Consider the following 23,090-nt stretch of genomic DNA (forward strand, 5'->3'; position numbering starts at 1 on the left):
ATTTTAAAGCTTACCAAGAAGTTTAGCATCTATATTTACCTCTGATATGAATGTCTAAGTAACTATTGTTCATTTTGAACATTTCACTTGATTATCCCTGCATACCAAACTGCCTGGAATTTTCAAACTATGCATTTTCAGCCCACTAACTTTATGCTGACATGGTGAGTAAAGAAATTCCTTTTTACAGTCCTTCTGTAAATAACTCAGTTTAACTCAAAATAACTCACTGATGTTTTTAATTTTCTCAAAAACAGCTGGTTAAAACTTCTGTTCTGGACTAGAACACATATAGGAAAGGAAACATCAAAGTTCAAGCATCCAAAAGTACCTTGGCAGATATTCTGGAGTGTAATGTAACGGGGCTTTGCCTCAGCTGATCTCCCTAGTTTACTCAAGAGTCAGAAAACCATTAGTGTGACATCGAATTAATCAATATGAAGTACAGCTCCATTAACCAAAAGTTCTCAAAACTGCAACATAAGCTTTAGGCAGAAGGATAAAGCTACCCATTGAGAGAAGAGAGAAAAGCAACCCAGTCAGCTATATTAATTACTACACTTCAGATTCTGGTAGACACTAATAACCATGGGACTATTGTCTCCTTCACAATTATAGTCTTAGGTGCATTCCATTCAAACAGATCTTTGAACAAAAACCTTAGTACTAACTTAGGAAGTTCACAAGCCAAAAATTCAAGATCATGATCTCTTTTCCTCCCTCCGTTTTCACTAGAAGTGAGAAAAGTTTGTGCACATAAAAGAGGTCCAAACAGATTATCTTTGATAAAGCCCCTAACTAGGCTGATTCACAGAGAATTTCCCTCCCCCCAAAGTATTTAGCTGAAGAAGCTGGAAGATGCAAAGAGTGACAGACAGGCAGCAGTGTGAGGCCACAGGAGAGACATTTAAGATAACAGTCCATCCGTCACTGAAGAAGAGTTTTGATTGCCTGGTTGTCAGTGGCTTCAAAGGCAGTTAGTCCATCTGGGCCTTTCACAGTCTTATCAGCACCCTGTAAAGACATTGAAAAAGACTGTCAGTTCATAAAGGCAAATGCGTTACAGCATTAGGTGTTTTGCAACAGTTGCTTACCTTAGATAATTACATTCATTACATATAGTTTTGTAGTCCAATGCACACTTTCACTTAAAAACCAAACAGGCCCACATTTACCTGTGAAACTACCCAGCATACAGCTAAATCTATTCCACCTCCCTGCCTTGAGCAGAGGGGATGAAGCTTGAGAAGTTGGTGACAGCATTTCTGCCACAAGAAAAGCTGAAAATCAAATTATTAATTAATATAGGATAGAGCCAAAGGGTTCTTTTTGGTTTTTTTTTTTTTTTTTGTTCGTTTGTTTCTAGCAACTACTTACATGAATGCAAAAATTCAATCTCATGCCTTTTATGAAAACTATGGTGTAATACACTTTTCCTTCTGCTCATAAGTATGTATTGGATATGTATGATTAAAGGCTTTAAAGAATGTATACACCAGAGGAACCAGGAATCATCCACACTGCAGACTGCAACTGCATAAAAGCCAAACCTATGACAAAAGTAAGACCAATGAGTTCTAAACTCAAGAAATATGAGTAAGGATGTTTCATAACCAGCCTGACTAAACTCAAAGAATCATACCCCATTTGTCTTTTACATCATAAGAATCACATTCATCTAGCATTACCTCTTATCTCTGTTTTGAAAAATTAAAAAGGCAAGCTTGGTACATTAAAAAAAGCCTTAATGTCCAAAACCAAATGAGTGTTTTTGAATGAGCTAGGCCTACCTAAAAGCAACAGAGTCAACACTACTTCTATTTACAAATCTGGCATCATTTCACACAAGGTTATAGACGTGCACAACTAGACATGGCAGACTTACGTAGACATAAGTAGCATCAATATCAGAAACAGAAAAGGAAAGTAAAAGTTAAAAACAGAGATCAGCTAATCATATTTGTTTTCAGCACTGTATAGTCATGTACATGAAAGTGAAAACCCAGGCAAAAATCACAAATAAGGCAGTTAATTTTTATCCCTTTCTTATTATAGCAGAGAACATAGGACTACAGAGATGGAAAGATGCTTCCTGAAAATAAGTTAGATTCCAGAACATTTCCTTCTGGGAAGATATGCAAGTCTTATTTTAAAATATCTAAATTAAAATGATAGTAAGAATACTTTGGTACAAACATGATTCAGTATGTACATACACTGCAGAGTTCTGTGTGTTTCAGTATGTTTTAGCTTAACTTGCCCTTAGAATAAGGGCAAGTCTCTCTCTTCCCTTGCACTACGCAGAAGAAAATGCACAGATTAACAGTAAAGAACACCCAACAGCTTTCTAAGAAAATTATGGACCTTTTATTTTGAGATTTGCTTTATTGAAATCTAAAACCATTTTTTAATTCCCAAGATAACTCACAATTGGAATAAACTTTCCATTTTAACTGACTTCCTAACAATGTAATAAATTGCATCTCACATGACTCATTGCTCGTTTGCTCTCATACTTTCCAGGTAGCAGAATGCCAACATGCCTTTTGTGCACATGCAGTAAGTGAGACCACAGCAGCTGCTCCTGCTCCTGAGCAGCTCTAACCCACCCGACCAGCACACTGCAGCACTGCCTTCAAGGGTATGAACAAAAGCTGAATTGCTCCATCCCCCAAAATGATCACTTGGTCATATAATATTACTTAGACTGAACTGGTGTTTTAGCACGGACTAACTATTGAAAAAACATTATAAAACATTTTTTTTCCTTTAAAAAAAAACAGAGAGAGAAACTTGACATATTGGTCAATAATTATTTCAGGTGACCTGGAAGACAGACAATCATGAAGCAGTAATATCTTCTCCTGCTAAATATTGTCCTGCAGGTGAATATTTCCACCATGTAGCTAAGACTCTCAGATTAGAATCCAAGTAAAAGAAATTAAAGGCCTTCAAAGTCAGCTTTTGTCTTACAGTTCTGAAAACTGAAAAAGTTTGAGCTTGAAAAAAAGGGACTACACAGTAACTGACCTTGAATTTTAAAGAAATGAGCTGGGTTATAATACTCTCCAATGTTTCAGCATTTATAAAATATATTCTTAACTGCTCACTGAAACATTTTTGAACTACAAAGTTAAATTGGACATAGTTCCAGTTTTCTTCCTCATACATGTGACAAAGATGACGAGGTTTTAAAAGCCGGAGTTTATCATTCAGCTAACTGACAGTTCAGATTTAAGCATGTGCTATTGCAATTTTACAGGTAAACATCAGAATATCACAAATTGATTTATACACAATTTCACAATCAAAGTAGGTAATTAGTAAATCTCTAAAATGACTTATACTGACAGACCTGTTGCATATGCTACCGTAACCAGAAAAAGAAATATTTTGCATACCATAATCTTCCATGAAATAAATTGCTCAAACCTTTTAAGTTATTTCCTAAGCAGCTAAATCCGCAAACAATCCCAAGCTGACCATGCTGTTACAAGACACAAGAACGCTGTATGCATGAAAACATTTCTAGAGTACTGGCAAGAACACTAGGTCCATGCAGGATTTCTATCTTCCCTGCCCCCAAAGCTCAATATTTTTCCCTGTTAATTAACAGTTTAGTAGACGTAGAATCAAAGATGCAAAACTGCTCCTAGTACGAAGCTCGCTCTTTCTCTCCATCTCCTGCAAACACTGAGGGTTACCCTGCCTGAAGGAACCATTAAAAATAAATAAATAAATAAATAAAATTCTCCCCCATAGAGTAGGAAAATATTTCTCTCTGTATATACACATATAGTAATAGTTTATTCGCCTTTTTAATATATTCTATACATTCTTTAGTATGTTGAAAGTTACGAGATATTGCAAATGTCATTAGTATTTCAAATTTTATGACAATTTGCAAAATTTGTATTTCACGTTACATACATTTGTATTTCAGAAAACAATTAAAGGCATGTAAGATATGAGTTTCTAACTTTACTTTTTTGAATATAGGATAACAAAGTCATAGCTACCTAAGAGACTGTTTAATATAGTCAGTATTAAAAAATGAGTTAAATGGTTCCTACAAAAACAGGCAAAAAAAAAAAAAAGTCATTCCAGCATTCTACAGAAGCAGATATAATCAAGTTCAGGCCAAGATGACTTTAATTTTGTGAGGCACAACACTGTCAGGAAGCATGTTTAATGACAGATCATTGAAATAAAATGATACCACAGTATTCTCTAGTTGTCCAAAGTAGCTAATATTTTCTCCTTCCTTTCCATATGTATATATATGTATATATGTGTGTACATATGGAACAGTGCTTATCGTTCACTATGAATTTATGAACAAGTCTGGGAACTAATCATGTTCTTCTCCATATATATCTACACACACACATATACATGAATATATGCAAAAGAACATGAAGATAAATGTTAACTTTATGACACACATACATTCTCTGCCTTTGATAGCATAGTAACAACCACGATGAATGCCTGGACTCTCATCCCACTGGGCAAAACAAGGCAGTACAACAGCCACTGGGATACAGTTGCAGCTCAGAAAAAAAACATCATTAAAGTAGCAGAAATGCTACTGCTACTAGCTTTACAAAACATGTAAAACTAAAATGGGGGTACCTGAAACTAAAAGATTGGCTCACAAAACAAGTAATTTCTGGAATTAGTCACCACAGGAAGTTACAGAGGAAGATGATATCAGCCAGTTCAAAAAGAACTGAAACAAATGCATAGACGAGAGATTTTATAAATACTTATTAAAGGGAACAGACATGCATGCACTTATAAAATCCCTAGTACAACTGAGGATATTATGAAGAATGAGAGGAAAAGATCACCAAAAGCAGCCAAACTCACAGCTCTTCCCAACTGGCATTCACTTGCCACTGCCAGAGGAAAAGAAAAATATGGCTAAATGGGTAATTCTTAAAAATATTAGTAGCATGAACAACAAAAAAAAAAATCCACAGTTGAAATGGGCAGACAACAGACCCTTCATTTAAACTTTAAACAAGGTGTTCTTTTAGAGTAAATCTAATTATTTTCATGTATTACAGTAAACCAGAGCAAAATATTATCACCAAATGAATGTCAGAGCCTGATGGAAATGCTTTAGATATTACTGTGCAAAACTCCATAGTTTGAGTCTTTGGGAGACCTTCGCCAGAAGCTTCATAAGCTTGCCTTCATTACTTGAAAGACATACTAAAGAGTACCCCAAAATTATTTTTGGGCTTTGGAGATGAGGCATGATAATTTTAAAACAGTGGATTACCAAAAGAGAAGTTTGGATGGAAATCTGCAAAACGGGTTCTTCAAAGTTATGTTTTAAGAAATTATGGATTTTGATCTCTAATCTGACCAAAAAAGTATCATCTGGCCTAGAGGCTGCTTGTGGCAATAACAATACCTTAAGATTTAATTCATTCTACTTGAAAAAAAAAAAATTACATCTACACAGGTTTACTTTACTTACTGAGAGCCCATGTTCCCACAGACTATAAATTTAAACTGCCCTGATATGCAAAATGCTCTTCACTACGCCCACAGCTATTCATCTGCTTTTCTTATTTAATCAATATAAATAACAAAGCTTTTAAAAAGGATTAAAATTCAATCACTGACAAGTTTTTCAGAGATTAATAGTATTACCAGAAAAGGATTATCAGCAATTTTCAAAACCAAGTGGGAACCAAAGAACAGCTATCGGTTGAGTATGAGGTTGATGTCAAACTGGATACTGCAGTCAACTCGATGTAGGTTAGGCTGACTTGTTAGTTCATCTGCTTTCAAAAGTATCTAGGCTGAGACTTAAAACCTGCAAAAGAGTTTTATCATCCATTAATTTTTAATGAAGCACAGCATTCATTTCAGTTCTTCATCAGTCTTTCCTATTTCAGCCGAGGCCTTAAGAGTATTTGTGGTTCACTATTAATCCATGAACAATTCAAGGAACCAGCAGTATTTATTTTTATGTCTTCATTAGCATAAAACTCCTCACAATATTTGCATTCTTTCTCTAGACATCAGGACAGTCACTGTAGCCTCTTTAAGCCAAGTTCTCATGATACAGTTCCAGTTTTCACATATGTTAAGATGGCAACGCTTCCCAAAAGAGTTGTGATCTGAGACAGGACTCCAACAGCTACTACAACTTAAACTAGGAGAAGCTGTGCCAGTCTAAGCCCCAGCAGTGATACCTGTCAGTTCTCTAATGTGGCTCTCTTCTGTAAAACAAAGACGATTTTTTTCCTCCCTGAACTTTAGAACAGGCAGTATCTTTGCACATCTTTTGTTGATCCACACTGATAGGTAGCACTGTTATTCAGGTAGCTGTATGTGATAAAGCAAACTGTTTCCAGCTGTTGAGTGGGCTTAAGTGAATCCACCAGCTCTGAAAAGGCATTTTCAAAATAGCATATCCAGAGCCTAGAGATACAAGCATGCCTTCAAAAATATTCATTTGGGGAGGAGGAAAAAAAAAAGAAAAAAAAAGAAAAAGAAAAGGAATTTTCAAAATAGCATATCCAGAGCCTAGAGATACAAGCATGCCTTCAAAAATATTCATTTGGGGAGGAGGAAAAAAAAAAAGAAAAAAAAAGAAAAAGAAAAGGAAAAAAAGAAGGAAAAGAAAGAAAAAAGAAAAAAAGAAAGTAAAAAAAGGAAAAAGAAAAAAAGAAAGGAAAAAAGGAAAAAAGAAAAAAAAAAGAAAAAAACACCCCACTATCCACACCTTTTAGAGCTTCCACCTGAAAAAGTAGAAAGTAAATCTACTACAGAAACAAGCAGAAGCAAGTCTGGGATACTCCCTGCTTAAAGCCCATACTTTACGCACTTTCGATACGGACTAATTTGAGGCCTCAAATTCTACCTAAAGGAGATGTCTCAGTTAAAATGGTGGAGTAGAGCAAACCCAAATACAGCAAACCTGTTGCTGGGAACTTAGCAGTTGCAATTCACTGAGATAATCACACTACATATAATAATTAACAAGCAAATGAACAATGGAACAATTTATTAGTTATTGAACTGACAGAACTCACATTCAGTATAAAAATTATAAGAAAGCTGGTCAATACTTAGTATTTAACCATGCCTGAAAAAATAGTTTTGCTTATGTTATTAAGCATACTGCTTGCACCATGGCATAAGGGCATGCTCCCTCTCCATATCCCTGCAATTAAAATTCTTTTATCTCAATGTATTGAGAGATGTGAGTAGATAAGGACTGTGGGGGAAGTTATTTCTAGCTAAGCCTCAGACTTTTTCTATTCCTGTTTTTGTTCTGAGCAACTGGAACATTGAAGCAGTGGTAATGATTCAAATAAGATTATGAAAATTGCTACGTGTCTTTCAGTCTTCTGTTAACCTAGGTCAAATACTCTAGGTTTCTCCTTTTCACACCTCTCCCAAAGAAGGCAGATCATTCTGAGCTTTCAAATGGAAAAGTTTTAACTAAAAGGATTATACTTGAGCAAAAAGAGCATTATCTCATTCCCCTAAATCCTTCACTTTTGTAAAGTTTACTAATGTATTTTGCTTGACTGTAAGGTTATTGAAAAAATAGCCCCTGTAAAATCACAATATTGTTCAAGATAGTTCCAAATATAGAGTTTGATGTCTGAGAAGTCAGACTAAAGCTTGAACATTAACCAGGCATCTGTCTTCTTTCTTTCTTATCTACTTGGCTCAAATGCCAATTAATAAGTTCTACAATTCTTCACTGCCTCTAATCCAGCAGAGCAAGACAAAACTCAGACTTGGCATAAAAGACAGGGAGAAGAATATGTGTGACAGAGAGCCCAAGTGTGTATGTCATGATTAGAGCAGCAATTCTACCCTTGCAAACCAGGCAAAATGGATTAAATACCTCCTAACTATCCAAACCAAAGACAATGGAGTCACGCAGTGCTAAAAAAAATAAAAATAATTTAAAAAAATCAAGTAGAAATAGAGTTAGGAGGAGAGAATACTCATTTATTCTTGCAGCACAAATATTTATCAGTAAGATATCCTGAAGAAAGGTACTGTATACCCCAGATCAATGTTTTAGATTTATTGAAAACTTTATAGAAGAGTTATTAGTAATCAACTGATTAGATGTATTGTGAAATCACAATTTGAAAAAAAAAATACATAGATTTTTCCTCTTACTGTGGTAATTTTAAGTATTCTTGAAGGTCACTGTGAGCTTTGGAAATTAGACAGATCTTTCCATTAGCCAAGATGCTAAGAAACAAAAGATGTATCAATCTAAAAGCAATTAAACTGCAAAAGATGAACTAGCATGCACAACAACAGCTTAGGTTAGGTTAAGGTGCACTTTAAAATCCTCTGCCCAAATGAAGTCTTTCTTAAAGTTAAGAGGGAACAAAAAAATCACCTTTCACTTTATAATGAATTGAAGACTTTAAATTATCACCAAAGCTTTAAATTTTAAAGGTGTGGAAAGATGACAGCATTTGAAGATATTACACACATCAACAAAAGCTTTTTTTCTGATCTTCAAGTTTAAACTACTGCCTTATCAATGATTTGCTTTAGCTGATATTAGGCAGGCCTAAACCAAGTCACCACAACTGTTTCTTTTTCTGTAATTCATTGAGGCTGATCACTGATTAACATGACAGCAGTGCTTGAGAACAATTACTTGTAATGCCAATTTTAAGGTTTTAAACTACTCTTATTTTCTTACTTCATTTTTTTAAGAAAAATCTTAAGTACTACATCAGATTAAGAGCTCTGCTATAGTTTTATTATTGCCCCAGTTTTAACAGGTAGTCAGTGCCACAGAACTTCCAGCTAGGTTAGAAGATGCAACTATGTCATAATTTGGAGCTCTGTTTGATGTAAGACAGAATTTAATGGAAAAATTTAATTGCTTCAGGGGAAGAAAGGAGAGAAACAGCAAATAAGATCTACAGAGTCTAATCTCTCCAGAAATAATGAACCCTAGTTGCCTGAAACTGTGCTGAGAGAGGCAGCTGTAAGATATTCCTTGTTTTTTTAGGGGCAATACTCCAGACTTTCTGCCAATGGACCCCTTCTCATTGACCATGCAGTTGCAGCTCCTTTTTCAAGCCTCTTTCATTTCAGGTCTCTGCTCCTTACAGTGTACATGTTATCATCTCCCCTACAATTACAGCTGAGCATTACTTTCCATATAAAGGTCAAAATCATTGCATCATCCCAAATCAGTGGTTAGATTATTTTGCATAGCACTAGCTTCTTAGCACTTTTATCTTAATTGCTAGAAGTGAGAATATTTCTTCCTGTTAGAAAATGCAAACACTGAGTTACAAGTACATTTTCCACGCAATGGAACTGTGCAGTCAAGCAACGATGTGATATGCCGAAATTAGATGCTTTCCAACAGAAGTGTTCCAAATAAATTGCTATCAAAACTTAGATTTCCAGAAATTTTATGTTACAAAGTATGTAGACTCATACTGGGGAAAGAAAAAAAAAAAAAAAAAGGGAATGAATAAAGGGAAGGCAAAACTTATTCATAGGCTAGATAACCTGTAGCCTTCATTTTTTTCTTAAAACAGAAGTTGCATGGATGTATTTTGCTCCCAGACAAGGGCACATTATAATAAGTAGGGATCACAAAGCTTATTAAAGCAAATAAAAATGGAACTAAGCTTTCAAAGTAATGATGGCAAAAAGACTTGCAAAAATATTTTTCCTACAGGTCTTCAGAAGCAAGCATGAAAAAGCAATAAGAAGGCATGGAAGAAACCACTTGAGCCTTTTTAAATCCACAGTGAGTAAGCAAGTATATGTCTAAGAGATACTATGTGGGTGCCTAAAAGGACTTGAGCCTCATCCTTCACATTCTTTCATTCTCACTGGCCTCAAATTCATCCTTCCCCTACAAAAACAGGTAGTTGAACAAACATTTAGTACATAGAAACAACTGCCACTACCAATTTACAGAACAGCAATGTAGACTAGGCAAACAGTACAACAGAAAATCTAAGTTTAGTGCACACCTACAAAAGCTATAATCAACACCAAGAAACCACCCTCTAAAATAAGCATGTCACACTTGAAGAGTGCTGAAAGTTTTCTCAAAGCAGCAGCTGAACTGAAACTAAAGATATCTCATACTGAGAATGGACCCATTAGATGAATTTACTTAGCAAAGAGCTACTCATGGGGCTCCTACCCTGTTCTTTTTCCATTTCTTGAAATGGCACCAGTGTTTCTCCAGTACCGTAATATATAACTGAAAGGAACTAAGGCAGCAAGGCATGAAACTAACTGCAGAAATTTAACTTGAAAATTTAACTTAAAAAATTATCAAGTGAATGTCAGGGCAGTGTAAAAATTAGCATAAGATATGCTGGTGAAAGTTTAAGGCAGAATAATCTTGGTTGCAACCAACCTTTTTATTGGCTTAGCTGTAACATGGATCTGCAGCCTCAGCTTCTACAGCTAATACTGGTGGATACCCATCACACATACTGAAGACAAAACATGAAAAGACAGACCATGCAGATACATCTCACTTAGGTGACTGAAGCTCCACCAGAACACCACAAATTAAGCTCTCAATAACTAAAGTCTGACTGGGGAAATTTTAATGTCACAGATCCAGTGAAAAAAGTCTTGGCTACACGTTACAAAGCATTCAGTGGCAATGCCTTAAGTAGTCCTGTTCTCTCTTCTCTCCAGACCCATATCAATCCTGACAAAGTCAGTCAGGCTACATCGCTTTCTGTAAGACCTGAACAGATTCCTCATCCATTTCAAAGCGCTGCCACACAAGATAGTTTAATTGGTCCATTTAAAGGTCTGGTGAGATAATTCATAGTGCCTTTTTTTTTTTTTTCCCTCCTTTCTTCCTCATCAAACTACAACCTCAAAAACTGTTTTAACACTAGAAAGACTGCCCAAGGAAAGAACCGTTTACAAAACACATAACATTTCTGCCATCTCTATTTCAATATAGAAATTGTCACATTACAGTCATGTCAACCTTCAGGTCATGTCACTCAGTTAAAGAGTGAAGGAGTTAAGGTTGCTGGTAAGATTTCCCTTCCTCTTGCCCCCTATGAAAGGGGATTAAAACATATTAAATCCACTGAAAAACGTAAACTTGAGAAGCAGCATGTGCATCCCAACCCCCCTCTCCCAGCCACATTCTAGAAGCTGACAAAACCATCCAGGAGAAATGTTTTGATAACAGTGGTGATACTACTTGATAAAGAGTTTGAAACAGAGTTCCAGACACTTGAACTCCAGCATGAGGAAAATGAGGAAAATTAACTAAACTGAGAAACGGCAGACATTGGACTAGTTGACTCAAGGTCTATAAGAACAGGTCTAATAAACATCAATTGCAACTACAGCATTCTTTAAACTGACTTGAAGATAACTTCTCAAGGTCCATTCCAAACTTCTTTTTTAAAAAAAATAATTTAATCTACATGTAAGATGTAGTCCAACTGATTGATCTACACCTTGCTCCTACATATTCTTACAAATACTGCAGAACAGAGTAGAAATTTCTGCTTCTTAGACTTGCCTGAGGAATTACTCTGCTATGGTATCTCTGACTGGTATCTCAGCTCTCAAAAATCAAGTCTTTCTTCTCTCCATTGCCTATATACAAAACTACCTGTGTAGGCAGTTCTGAGAGGTTCTAGAGGACCTAAATTGGCTCTGAATATGCCAGGACATATTAAAAACCAGTCTTAATGTTGTTAAGTCACTTCTGAGTAATAGAACTTTCTGTAGATAATGCTAATACTGGAAGCCTTTGCATCAGTAATAGTCCTCCAGGACTGTTTAGTTCAATCTCTTATAAATACAGTTACACTGTTTTTAACGAGAATTTAGAAGCAATTTGGATGTGGTTTTGTTAAGGAGTGCAAGCCAGTGTACTTTACAGGAGGCTTGATTTTGTGACATCTGAAATCAGTTTAGGTCCAGGTTACTGTCTCATCTCCTCCCACGTCAAGAGGCTGCTCATGCAGTTGCACAGTGAACTAGTAGAGATGGATCCACCAAAAACTTGTTTGGCAAACAAAATGGTTATTGAACAGAGTATAGACAGCAGATTCAGCAATGTGCAACTGCAAGACCACCAACAACAGAAAGTGTAGCCCAGTAGCCCAGGCTATTTCAGGAAATGGCCACTTCAATCTCATCATTGAGAGCTTAGAAACTTGCTTCAGTATCTCTTTACTACCTGCAAATAATTAGTTTCCTCTGCCAGTGAATTACATATAAATACTTTCACTGCTTTTACTGCTTTCCACAGAATATTCTTGAAAGCCTTTACTCTTTTATATAGTATGAACAAAACAGTTAAATTCCATTGGATGAATCAAACTTCTACAGTGACTTTACAAAATCTTTAAGGTCACTCTGACTAATTTTACAGTAATACCTGCTAGCTGCCGACTCCATGCAAGGCATGCAAGTTTTACACACTGAAGAACTGTACCAATAAAGCTCTCTTATTGTAACACATTTCCCTTAAATCATCACCTTTCACTACTGACCCAGGTGTGTTAAGGAGAAAAGCAAAATGTAGTGAATCAGTTCGCTATCATCTTACTATTCCTAGGAATACAATATCAAATGCATGCAAGTCACTTCAGGCTACAGCATGGAGACGGTATTACAACCACATTTGTCCTGGCTACTAGAATCCAAAGCAGAGCAAATTTATCAATCTACAACTGTACTCTTCCATTCTGGCTTGAAAACTGAAGAATCCACACAGACTGTACTCTTCCCTTGCAACAGAATTCCTCATGTGATTCATCATTAGAAGGATCTATTACAGACCCATGTGACCCATCATTTAAAATCTAAGAGGCTATTTTGAGAGGAACTCTGGATTTTAAAGAAAGATAAATCAACTCTTCTGAGCTAGCAATAAGCCCAACATCAAGAAACAAAGTCAATACTATAGTAAGAAAATAGAACAATAACAACACTGAAGTATGCTTCTGACACTAAATTCCCCAAACTGAACTTGCATCAGAAATGCTGTTAGGAACCAGACAGGTGCTCTGAGGACAAAAGTCTATAACTGAGTGTCTAGCGTACTTCAACTACAAAACACAAACAAACAGCAGTTCAGAAAACCTGTAAATAAGTTTGTTCTCTTATATAATTAATTATAGACTTTATCTGGAAAAATACACACATGATTAACTGGAATTGCCATTCATTATTGATTACATAAATATGTTAGGGTTTGGAGGGGCTTTTTTTGGTCCTAAAATAAAGGATCAGTTCTCACAACAAATGTGGACAAGACAGAAGCTTTGAAGCTTTTTGAGATTAGAGGTCATAACATATCTTTGCAAAAAAGATGAGCTAATACTAGACAATGTTACAGAAGTGAAGGAAAGAAGCAGCGTGTAAATCATACAGTGTAAGACAGTTTTAAGGACAACATTTTATTTTGGAAGTTAACATACAGAATTGCTACACAAAATATGAAAAAAAAAAACCCTATCATCTTTGGGCCAAATAATTTCAGTATAGTAAGGCTTATATATAGCAAATGAACTGCTATTAATCTCCTTTTTTCAAGGACAGTGAGCTCTAGCAAGAAAGTACATGCAAGAATGCAAATAAAACACTGTTTGAATCATCTAGTCGCTTTGCAAAATGGGCCACTTTTGCAATATGAACCAAAAGGGAGACCAAAACCAGATTTAGCTTATTCTGACCAGGACAAAAATGTAAAAACTTTATAGCAGAGAAACCTTGTCTTCTTCCTGCTTTTATATGTCCCCTCCCTCCCTGAGATGGCTTTTCAGTCATCTGGCACAAGTGGAGGAAAACCACACCTCTGAATAACTTCACAGCAGTGATCCCATGATTTGAGAAAACTTAAGTAGCTGCCAAAACTAAATCTCATTCCTCCTTGCCTGCTGAAAGAATGCACTTTCTTTTTTCCCTTGGCTGATATGCTCTTGAATTCTCCCTAACCAATTTGTGATACCATCCTGGTGGTCACTGTTACTTTTGCTCATGTGCCCAAGTGTAAGAATTTTTCCTTTCAGCTATTTTGTCTATTAGTGAGAGTGCCCTCCCTGGTTTAGCAACATGAGCAGCCTTTGGTGTTCTGAAATCAACTGGAGCAACATAATCTTCTTAAGAAAAAAATAAATGCAGTAATACACTTCACTAATGGGTAATTTGCCCTAAACATTTATATCTCACCTTTGACAGAAGCAATTTCACACAGGAAACATGGCCCTCATAGACTGCTGATAGGAGTGGTGTGATATTATGTTTGTCTGGAGCCTGTAAATTGAGACACAGTTATTTGAATTTCACACAGTATTGAAAGATTTCATTTAACATTTCATTCTGCAGTAAAGTGAAGTTAAGGATTTTTTAAAAAAGACTCACCTACCCATTGTAAGGTTCTAAGGTATTCCCTTAGATGTGATTTTTTTAATCTCTTCTCTCATACAAGAGAAGTCATGATGTAAAAAATATTTAGAGGAAGGAACAGACTATCTTCTTTCCATAAAACTACTTTTTTGTTTGTTTGTTTGTTTTTTGGTCAGTGACAGAAATCACTTCTTTTGTAGCTGACAAGTGTTGCCCAATGCTGATTCTCCCATTTGCCAGACAATTTATTTTCAAATACAGCATGTTTTGGCTGAAAGCTTCTTTGGACTTTCTTTTCCTCTCTAAACTATAGCCCTGTGAAAGAATAACAGAGCAACAGAAATGTTCTTGTGATGAATTAGCAGGACTCCTCAGAAAGTACTAGTCTTTGAGAAACCAAGGCAAAAAATCCAAGCCACTTTGAAGAATTAAAGTTAAGATGTTCCGTACATGAATTTTCAGGCAGATGTTCTAAAGCATAGTGTTATGTGTTTATAGTTAGTGTATTTAGAAACTTAATTGAGAGCTACACTGTTCAAGAGCACCAACCACAGAGCAGTCCAAACTTCATGACAAAAATTATGCATGCCAAACTGCAGCAAAATGGCTAAGTTTCTGCAAGTAAGAATCTCCCTCTGTAAAAAGAAAAGCATGTCAATTTCAATAGAGTTGATCTTACTCTGGAAAAAGAATGGATGATACCGTATTCCGATGCTCCTTCCAAAAATATTTTCATCTTTATGTACGTGTGATTTGTGATTTGAAGTCAAATTAAATCTGTTTTTTTTTTTAAATATATTAACAATTTTTCATAATATGTCCAAAAATGTAACAATATGTTAGGAAATGTCACTGAAGCTTCCAGGTTGTAATAGAACACTTTTCAGTATTAACCACATTGAATAGTTAAGTACCAATTTAGTCATTTATATGTCATATAAATATATGACATACATTTATATGATTTGAGTCATCCTTTATATGAAAAGTTTATGAAAGATTAAAAAAGCATTCTAACATCTCTTTTTTTTGAAATTGAAATACATACATTAATATCAGCTCCTTTTAATAGCAGAAATTCCAGAATTTCAAGCTGTCCACAGTCTGCTGCATAGTGTAGAGGCTTCCTCCCACCTTCAAGTGTCCTGTTGACATCTTCACCCTTCAATGTAAAAAGAATCTAGTAAGCTATTTTTAGCTAGTTATCAGTAGACAACACCACCACCTCAAATACGCTGAAGAACTTCCTATCCAAATACTTAAGTCTTTAAACATTAAGTCATTACTTAAGAAAAATGAAAAACAACCTGCTTAATTTCTTTCCCATTATCCTGTACACCTTTAAGACTGCATGGTACAACCTAAGCTTATTCTTCCACATTGCAGCTCTGATGTAGTGATTGCCCAAGTGAAGTTTCAAAACAATTAATTGCAGCTGTCAGAAATGCCTGTGTTGGCTTGTTTTCCTTCAAGCTTTCATCTGGCTACTCCAAGTTACTTTATCTGCTTTTATATATATGCATATATATATATATTCAGGTTTTATGCACTGAGAAAGCACAAGTAGAAATTAGTCAGCCTCATAACTACTAGCAAGTGCAAATTTTCATAACTCAAAACCCAACTATGAAACTGTCCCTTCTGTTTTATAAATAGCAGCTCCCAATTCTATAATATGACAGAAACAAAAGTCTGAAGACAGTCATTCAAATTAGGACACAGGAAGTTATATTCTAATACCACTTATACTAGTGGATTGAGACATCACTTAAGGCATAAAGAGAACTTAATTTAGTGAGTACCTAATCAGCTTTGTTTCCTTACCTTGTGTTGTGCAAATCAGGATAAACTGATTTGCTACACTTCAAATGTGACAAGAAAGCACTGGACATCAAATACTGACAAACTATGTGGTAAGGGACTTTGTTTTATTTGTGCAAGTGATTTTAGTCCTCTAGGACATGGCTATTAGTTTAGCATCTCAACTCAATAAGCACATCTCAGAGACACAAGTAGGAGAATTTCAGCCTCCACAAAAGCCCTTAGAAAATTCATAAAATGAAATGCTTGAAACATGTCTTGCAGAGAGCACTGAATCCTTGCAAGGACACGTTATTGTCAGAAGGAAAGCTTATTCTGTGTTTGATGCTCTATATCGCAAAGGTTTTATATTGCAGGCCAGGCAACAAGAACATCTCAGAATTCTTCCCTGTCTATCAACAACAGTATATTTAGCTCCTTTTATAATATACTCTGCTGAAAGTCAAAACAACAAAACAGCAATCTAACTTCAAGTTTTTAGCTAGAATTAATTCTGTACATTCTCTGGTCTTGGAGATCAGGACTTTATGTTCTTGTATTTCTAAAGGTTCTGACTTTAAAGTGGTATAAATCTTTAACAGAGGAAACCTGATAAAAATCACCTTATAAAATAGTTACTGACCCTCAAACATGGATGTGACTTCTGAAGCACGCTGTATACTAAGTACGTTAGTTTTGCATTTATTTATGATTTTCAGGACAGGCAATAAGTAAGGCTTCTAAACAAAGTCCACCACAGCTTAGCTATAGATATTCAATACTGCAACAATTAATAATGCAAAATTTCAGTATACCCGTTCAACTCTCAGTCTTATCTGTGACAACCTTACCATCGAACATGGTTTGGTCTCTGTTATATAACCTTTGTAATATGGCTTATATTATCCCTTGTTTTGCTTAATTTCAGAACAAATAATCAGTGGGAATACGTTATTATGGAACACGTTCCAAAATAATTAGCCAGATCACAACACACTAAGCACATAAAAATAATCACACAAGTCTGAAAAGCATATAGAGGAACAGAATACTTCACTGATCTTGTTAAACTCCACACATATTTTTATTTGAGCCTTGCCACCTCCTACCAATTATAAAGCAACTGGCACTTAAATAACACATGGTCTTTGCAGATATATTTGCACATCCCAGCCCTAATGTAAGAAGCCAAACAGTCAGATACTCACTATCTGAAAACACGCTCAAAAACACAGATGCCTGATACGCTAAATGAAGGAGGACAAGCCAGCTAAATCCTAGGACAGTACACAGTTCATATTCAGAAACTATATTGAATCATTATTTTTTTCAAAATTAGAGAAGTGCTATGAAATTAGGACTATCCAGCAAAAATCTGTCCTACTTTTATAAATATTGTTTAAGTGGCTTAAGCACATACACCTAACCCACAGATCTTACCATTCTTTCCTAAATTTGTTATAAGATAAATTCCTGCTAGACAATGAACTTAGAAAACTCAGCAGTGTTTTTCCTTAATTTTCCCTTGAACATGAAAGCTTTTTCATAGGAGAGAACCTAATCTGCCTATAAAGATGCCCCAAAGAAATCACAGAGCTGAAAAATAACACTGAGAAGCTCTGAGATATAACTCAACCCAGTGTTTTAGTTTGAACTAACTATGCCAAAATATCATGAGTTGAAAAAAAATGAAAAAGTATTCCTAGGTTCTGCAGTAAGCAGAAACAAATATTCAGTTGTTTTACAGTGGTTTTCCACACCCTTAAAGCAGACCCCAAAATGCTACAAAAATCCAGCCCCCCTCCCCACTTCCAAGCCAAGACACAAGCAATTATGGAAGGAAGACAAAGATCAATCAATTTGATATAGAGAGATTAAATCTGTCTAGACAGTGATGTGCAACACATTATGCATCTTAGATAAGGTTGCCAAAGCTATCTAAACAAGACGCTGCTTTCCTTCAAGCTTAGGATCTTTAATCATGTGGGTGTTCATTTTCATCTTCAATAAATGAATGATACAAAATGGAATTTCTTGCTCTTCCACTTCAGATTCTTTTTTTTTCTCTCCAGATCAGCCAAGGACAGATGCTGACTTATGCGAGCAGTTGAGGTCACTTTTTTGACAGACTGATCAGCCTGACCACAGCTGACCACATTTTGTATAAGCAGCATCATCACTACTTGGTAGTGTCCAAAAAGTGAATGAACACACGCTGGAGAATCCAAGCATTTACAGCCTTCAGAAAGGAATTATATACATGGTAGCTAAAACAACAAGCTCCCATCCCGATTCACATTTTCTGTTTCATAAGAACAGAAGGAAGGTAAATATGAACATAAGGTAAAGTTTCTCAAGTCCTCTCCAATCAACAAAAAAGGAAAAAAGATGACCAATCACACACAGCTCAGCTGAAGATATGGCTAATTACGTCAACAGCATGAGACGAACACGTCTCCCAATAATGTCTCCTGTTTACTCTCAGGAAGCAAATATCTAGAGCAATTGAGTTCTCTATCTATAGCTTCTGAAATTATTACATTTTGAATATCTGCCGAAGATATTATTATAATAACACTGAATGTTATAAACCTAAGGTACCCAATGATCTTACCATCAAATGACAATTCTTATATTGACTGCTCTGACAAAGTGATCAATTACATGGTAGATTGAAGTAGAGACTGTATTAAATAGCTGAAGATTTTATTTAAAAAACACATACGCATGCACCACATTCTGTAGAGTCCATAAGTAGAGCATGATTTTCCTCTATTTTCTCAACAACAAAATCTTACAGGTATAAGGCAAAAAGCGCAGTGGCATAGCACTTCTCCCAGGAAGTTTTTAAGGGGACTTCTGCCCTCTTCTAGCAGAGCAATAACAAGAATCTAGCAGAGCAATAACAAGATCAGTAGCTAAGAGAATACTTCGGAAGATTAAGCCAGAGTCAAAGATTCATATCATCTTCTGAATAAAACATGCCACACACTTCCTGAAAAAAGATTATTTTCTATAGGGAAGGTAGTTCTAAGTACACCAGCAACTAGCTGTTCATTCAAAGCTTGCGAAAAGAATGCCTTTTCAAAATGAAAGAGATCACCTCTTTTAGCAGCTTTCCAGAATACACCGAGTTTGTCAAACATTTAAGACTAAGTCTAGAAGAAAACACATCACTAATGCGCTTTCCTATGCAGAAAAAAGTCCTAGGGCACTAACTATTTATTAACATTATGAAATAGTTCAACAGCTAGAACATCAAAACCAACAGTTAGGAGGTATCTATCTAAACGCTCTCTTTAAAAAGTGTTTACAAGAAAAACCTCTCTGCATCTCTAATTACCTTTTTGAATGTTGGTTTGAACAATAAGGCATCATGAAAGAGTATGTCTGTGACACACCGATTTTATGTCCTAGTTAGAAAACTCATATATATGGATAATAGAATATTCATTTGCAGGACTTAAGTTAACAGATTAAACTATCAACTTTTAGTTGACAATTTAGTTGACTTTTATAAAGTTATCAACTTTTAAGTGAAGGATAAGAACACAGAGACACTAGAAACTCAGTTCAAAAAACTTTAATAAAAAATAAACAAACAAGAAAAAAAAACATACTAACATGATTAGAGTCCTCTGAAAGCACTGTAAGCCATTCTGCGATGGAACAATTTTCATACATTAAGAGGTACCTTTCAGCTAACTTTCTGAGAATACTCTCAAAATTACACACTAGAACTTACTGCCCTCTGCCCCTTATCAAACAAAGGATTTGAGGGGAAAACATGTTTAAGGTGAAACCTCCGTTTTGTCCATATTTTTAAATAACAAGCTATTAGTTGTCAGAAGTGAGAAATGAAAATTGAATCACAGGAAAAAGTAAGGTCAAGAGGTGCCTCAGGAGATTTGCTAGTCCAATTTCTGTTCAAAGTCAGATCAGATTGCTCAGGGCTCTGTCAAGTTCAGTTTTGAAAATCTCAAATAGGGGAGATTATACATCCTCTATAGTCAACCTTTTCCAGTGCTTAAACACTGCCACAACAAAGAATTTTTGCCTTGCGCCCAACCAGAAATTATTTAATTGCAACTTGTGACTGCTGCATCTTGTCCTTTTGCTGAACATCCACAAGAGAAGTCTAGTTCCATCCATGTTACTCTGCATTAAACGGGAGAAGATTACTACTAAATCCCTGGTTTTGATATTTTTTTTTTCTCCAAGTCCTCTAGAGCTCTCCTTGCCTATCATACAATCTATCCCCCTTGAACATTCCCCCAAAACACTACTTATGGGGAGGCACCGGTTGGATTTTGAACTACAGACACTGTGAGCCCAATGGTCTGGCCATTTTTTTTTAACCTACCAATCAGTACACATTTCTCTAGTTTGGCTACAAAGATGCACAGGAGACTACCTGAAAAAATAAAAGATAAATGACACTGAGTGTATCCCCGTCACCCACTGAGACAGTGACAGAACCAATCAGGTTGAAACGAACCTCAGGAGGTCACTTGTCCAGCCCTGTGCTCAAAGCTGGGTCAGGGCACAATTCAGACTGCGCTGCTCAGGACTTTGTCTAGCTGGGACTTGAAAACCCTTTAGCATTGGTTTGAATGCCTGTTCCAGAGCTTAATTATCCACAATGAAAATATTACATCCAAATGAAACCTTCCTTTTTCATTTGTGAAAATAAAATCATCATGGAAAGCACTAGGTTGGTTTGGAATAATTTGTTCTTAATTCCCGCTTGTTCTTGTTTTTTTCCCCCACCTCTTTTTTTTTTTTTTTTTTTTTTGCTATTTTTTTGCTAGTCTTTATGGGTCTGAAAAAGTCTTCCTGAAAGATTTTCTCCAAGATCTTCCTAAGGACTGAAGTGAGCCTGATTAGCCTATCACTCAACAGATCTTGCCCTTGTGGAAGATGGGCATGACATGCTTTTTTCCAGTCACTGGGGACTGTTATTAATGCCATGACTGAAAGCTCACAGTAGAAAAACATCTAAAAATAAGGCCTCACAGTGATGTCAGTCAGATCTGACAGTACTCTTGGATGCATGCATCTAGTTCCATGGACTTGTATACATGCAATTTAAGTGATCCCATACTCAATAAAATATTATAGGAAAGCACTTTAAATCAGGAAAATCCTGACAGCAGAGTTTACCTACAAAGAATGAGGCTCCTATCCTTCATAGGTAGGTCATCTGCTCCTTTCAGTAGGAAGACAACCTTTTCCTTTGTCTTCCCTTTTTCTGACAATATACCTCCCAAAACCTCTTGTTGCATCTCATACATTTCTCAAACTCCATCCAAGCTCTGCCCATTCTAGTTTTCTCCCTATATGACCTGGGAAACTTTCTATATTCTCTCTGGATAGCCTTTCCCCACTTTTCATACTTCTCTGTGTTTGAGCTGAGAGAGGAGTCCCCTGTTCAACCAAGGTGGCCTCCCATCATGCCTGTGGGATGTCCTAAAGTAATTTGGAAAAATCTGCACTTTAACAGCTGCCTTAAATGAGTTCTTTCAAAAAAAAAAAAATCCTTGTTGTTTTTCAAACAAAGTTATATGAATGACTTATATTTTACTGACTTTGTCCTAAAATAGAATATGACATCAGCTCCTTAAGACTGTTGAATGAAAAAGTTAAGTTTTAAAACATGAAATTACTTATTACCCTCCACGTAGATTCTTAAGCCACACCAAAATGGCAATTTTTTACTGTGAAAGTGTTGTCTAGAACAGTCCCCACAATTTCTATGATAAGACAATATTCCAGTATCTCACATGGTCTAGCTCTACCTAAAAACATGCTCCTTTCCCAATTCCTGTCAGTTTCCAAAGCATCAATGCTTAAAGCATTGGCATGGGCATAACTAAACTTATCTATAACAGCTCTAGCAACCATCTTAAGTGGATCAATCGGGGCTTAAACTACAGAGGCATCCTAACTGAAACCAGTTCTGACCTAACACAAAGCTATTCACTTGGACACTGTTTGCCAGTACTGTTGCTCTAGAGTTTTGCTGCCATGCAAATGCATGCAGCCATAGTTAATGGCATGCAGCCGTATGCAATGCCATAGCTCTAAAATCAGTTTAGCACCAATTTCCTCTACAGCCACAATATTATTATTTCTAGTAAAAATTTACCCTTATCACTCCGGCATCAGAATTAGTGGCTGAACAATAAATCCAGCAAGGAACTGATATGAATCTGAATTAACCTGACCATTTTTGTCTTTCCAGGTGAATCTGTTCCTTCATCTGAATCACTATATGGCACCCACAGACACCAGAAATCAGTAGCTGGCATGGGATTTACGCTGTAGTTCCACTACAGGAATAGCAACTGAATATTAAATCCTCATTAAATCCTATTGCATAGATTAACTGTTTTAACAGAGAGGTGGCTGTAATTCTGGTGGCATTAAAAATTATTTTGCTATCAGAAATGCTTTTTTTTTTTCCAGGTCTTAATGTCATTGTCAGTATGCTTAACTTCTCATTTAGAGATACTGAAATACACCTGTGCTTTCATAAGCTTAACATTAAAACTCAGTGAAGTCAGTTGTTGAATAGGTTTGGCAGACCAGATGGTCAACTGAAGAACTGAAGAACATTGGATCTGCTGCAAGTAGTAGTTTTATATAGTAAAATGACATTCACAGATGCCAAATCAAAAAAAGACAGCCCAAAGTTGGATCGCCACTATATACCAGAAGAATCAACTGGCTGTTGCAATATGCCTTCTTCTCCTTGACTTAGAGCTACACAGACTTCAAGTAAAACCTCACATTTGCAGTATATTCACACTGATATGTAGCTCACCCTAGCAAATCCACCCATGAATCAACATACAAGAGTCAGCATCAATCAAGCTAAGCTTGATAAAGCATACTTGTAG

The 23,090-nt window shown here is 36.0% G+C and overlaps 1 protein-coding gene across 1 annotated transcript in view; it reads right to left on the bottom strand.

Moving 5' to 3' along the window:
* Nucleotides 1–298: 298 nt before the first annotated feature.
* The window catches only part of MTPN (myotrophin), a 36,379-nt gene continuing 13,587 nt past the window's right edge, over nt 299–23,090 (bottom strand). Inside the window, exons 2-4 of the mRNA XM_088521577.1 lie at nt 15,437–15,550; nt 14,212–14,295; nt 299–1,014 (exon numbers count right to left, since the gene is read on the bottom strand). Of these exons, the coding sequence (XP_088377703.1) occupies nt 928–1,014; nt 14,212–14,295; nt 15,437–15,550 (285 nt within the window). The 3' untranslated portion in view covers nt 299–927. The remainder of the gene's footprint in view (nt 1,015–14,211; nt 14,296–15,436; nt 15,551–23,090) is intronic.

The sequence above is a fragment of the Tinamus guttatus genome, unplaced genomic scaffold (assembly GCF_059628265.1).
Source record: "Tinamus guttatus ecotype Peru unplaced genomic scaffold, ASM5962826v1 Tinamus_guttatus_pri_ptg000125l, whole genome shotgun sequence".
Classification (NCBI taxonomy): domain Eukaryota; kingdom Metazoa; phylum Chordata; class Aves; order Tinamiformes; family Tinamidae; genus Tinamus; species Tinamus guttatus.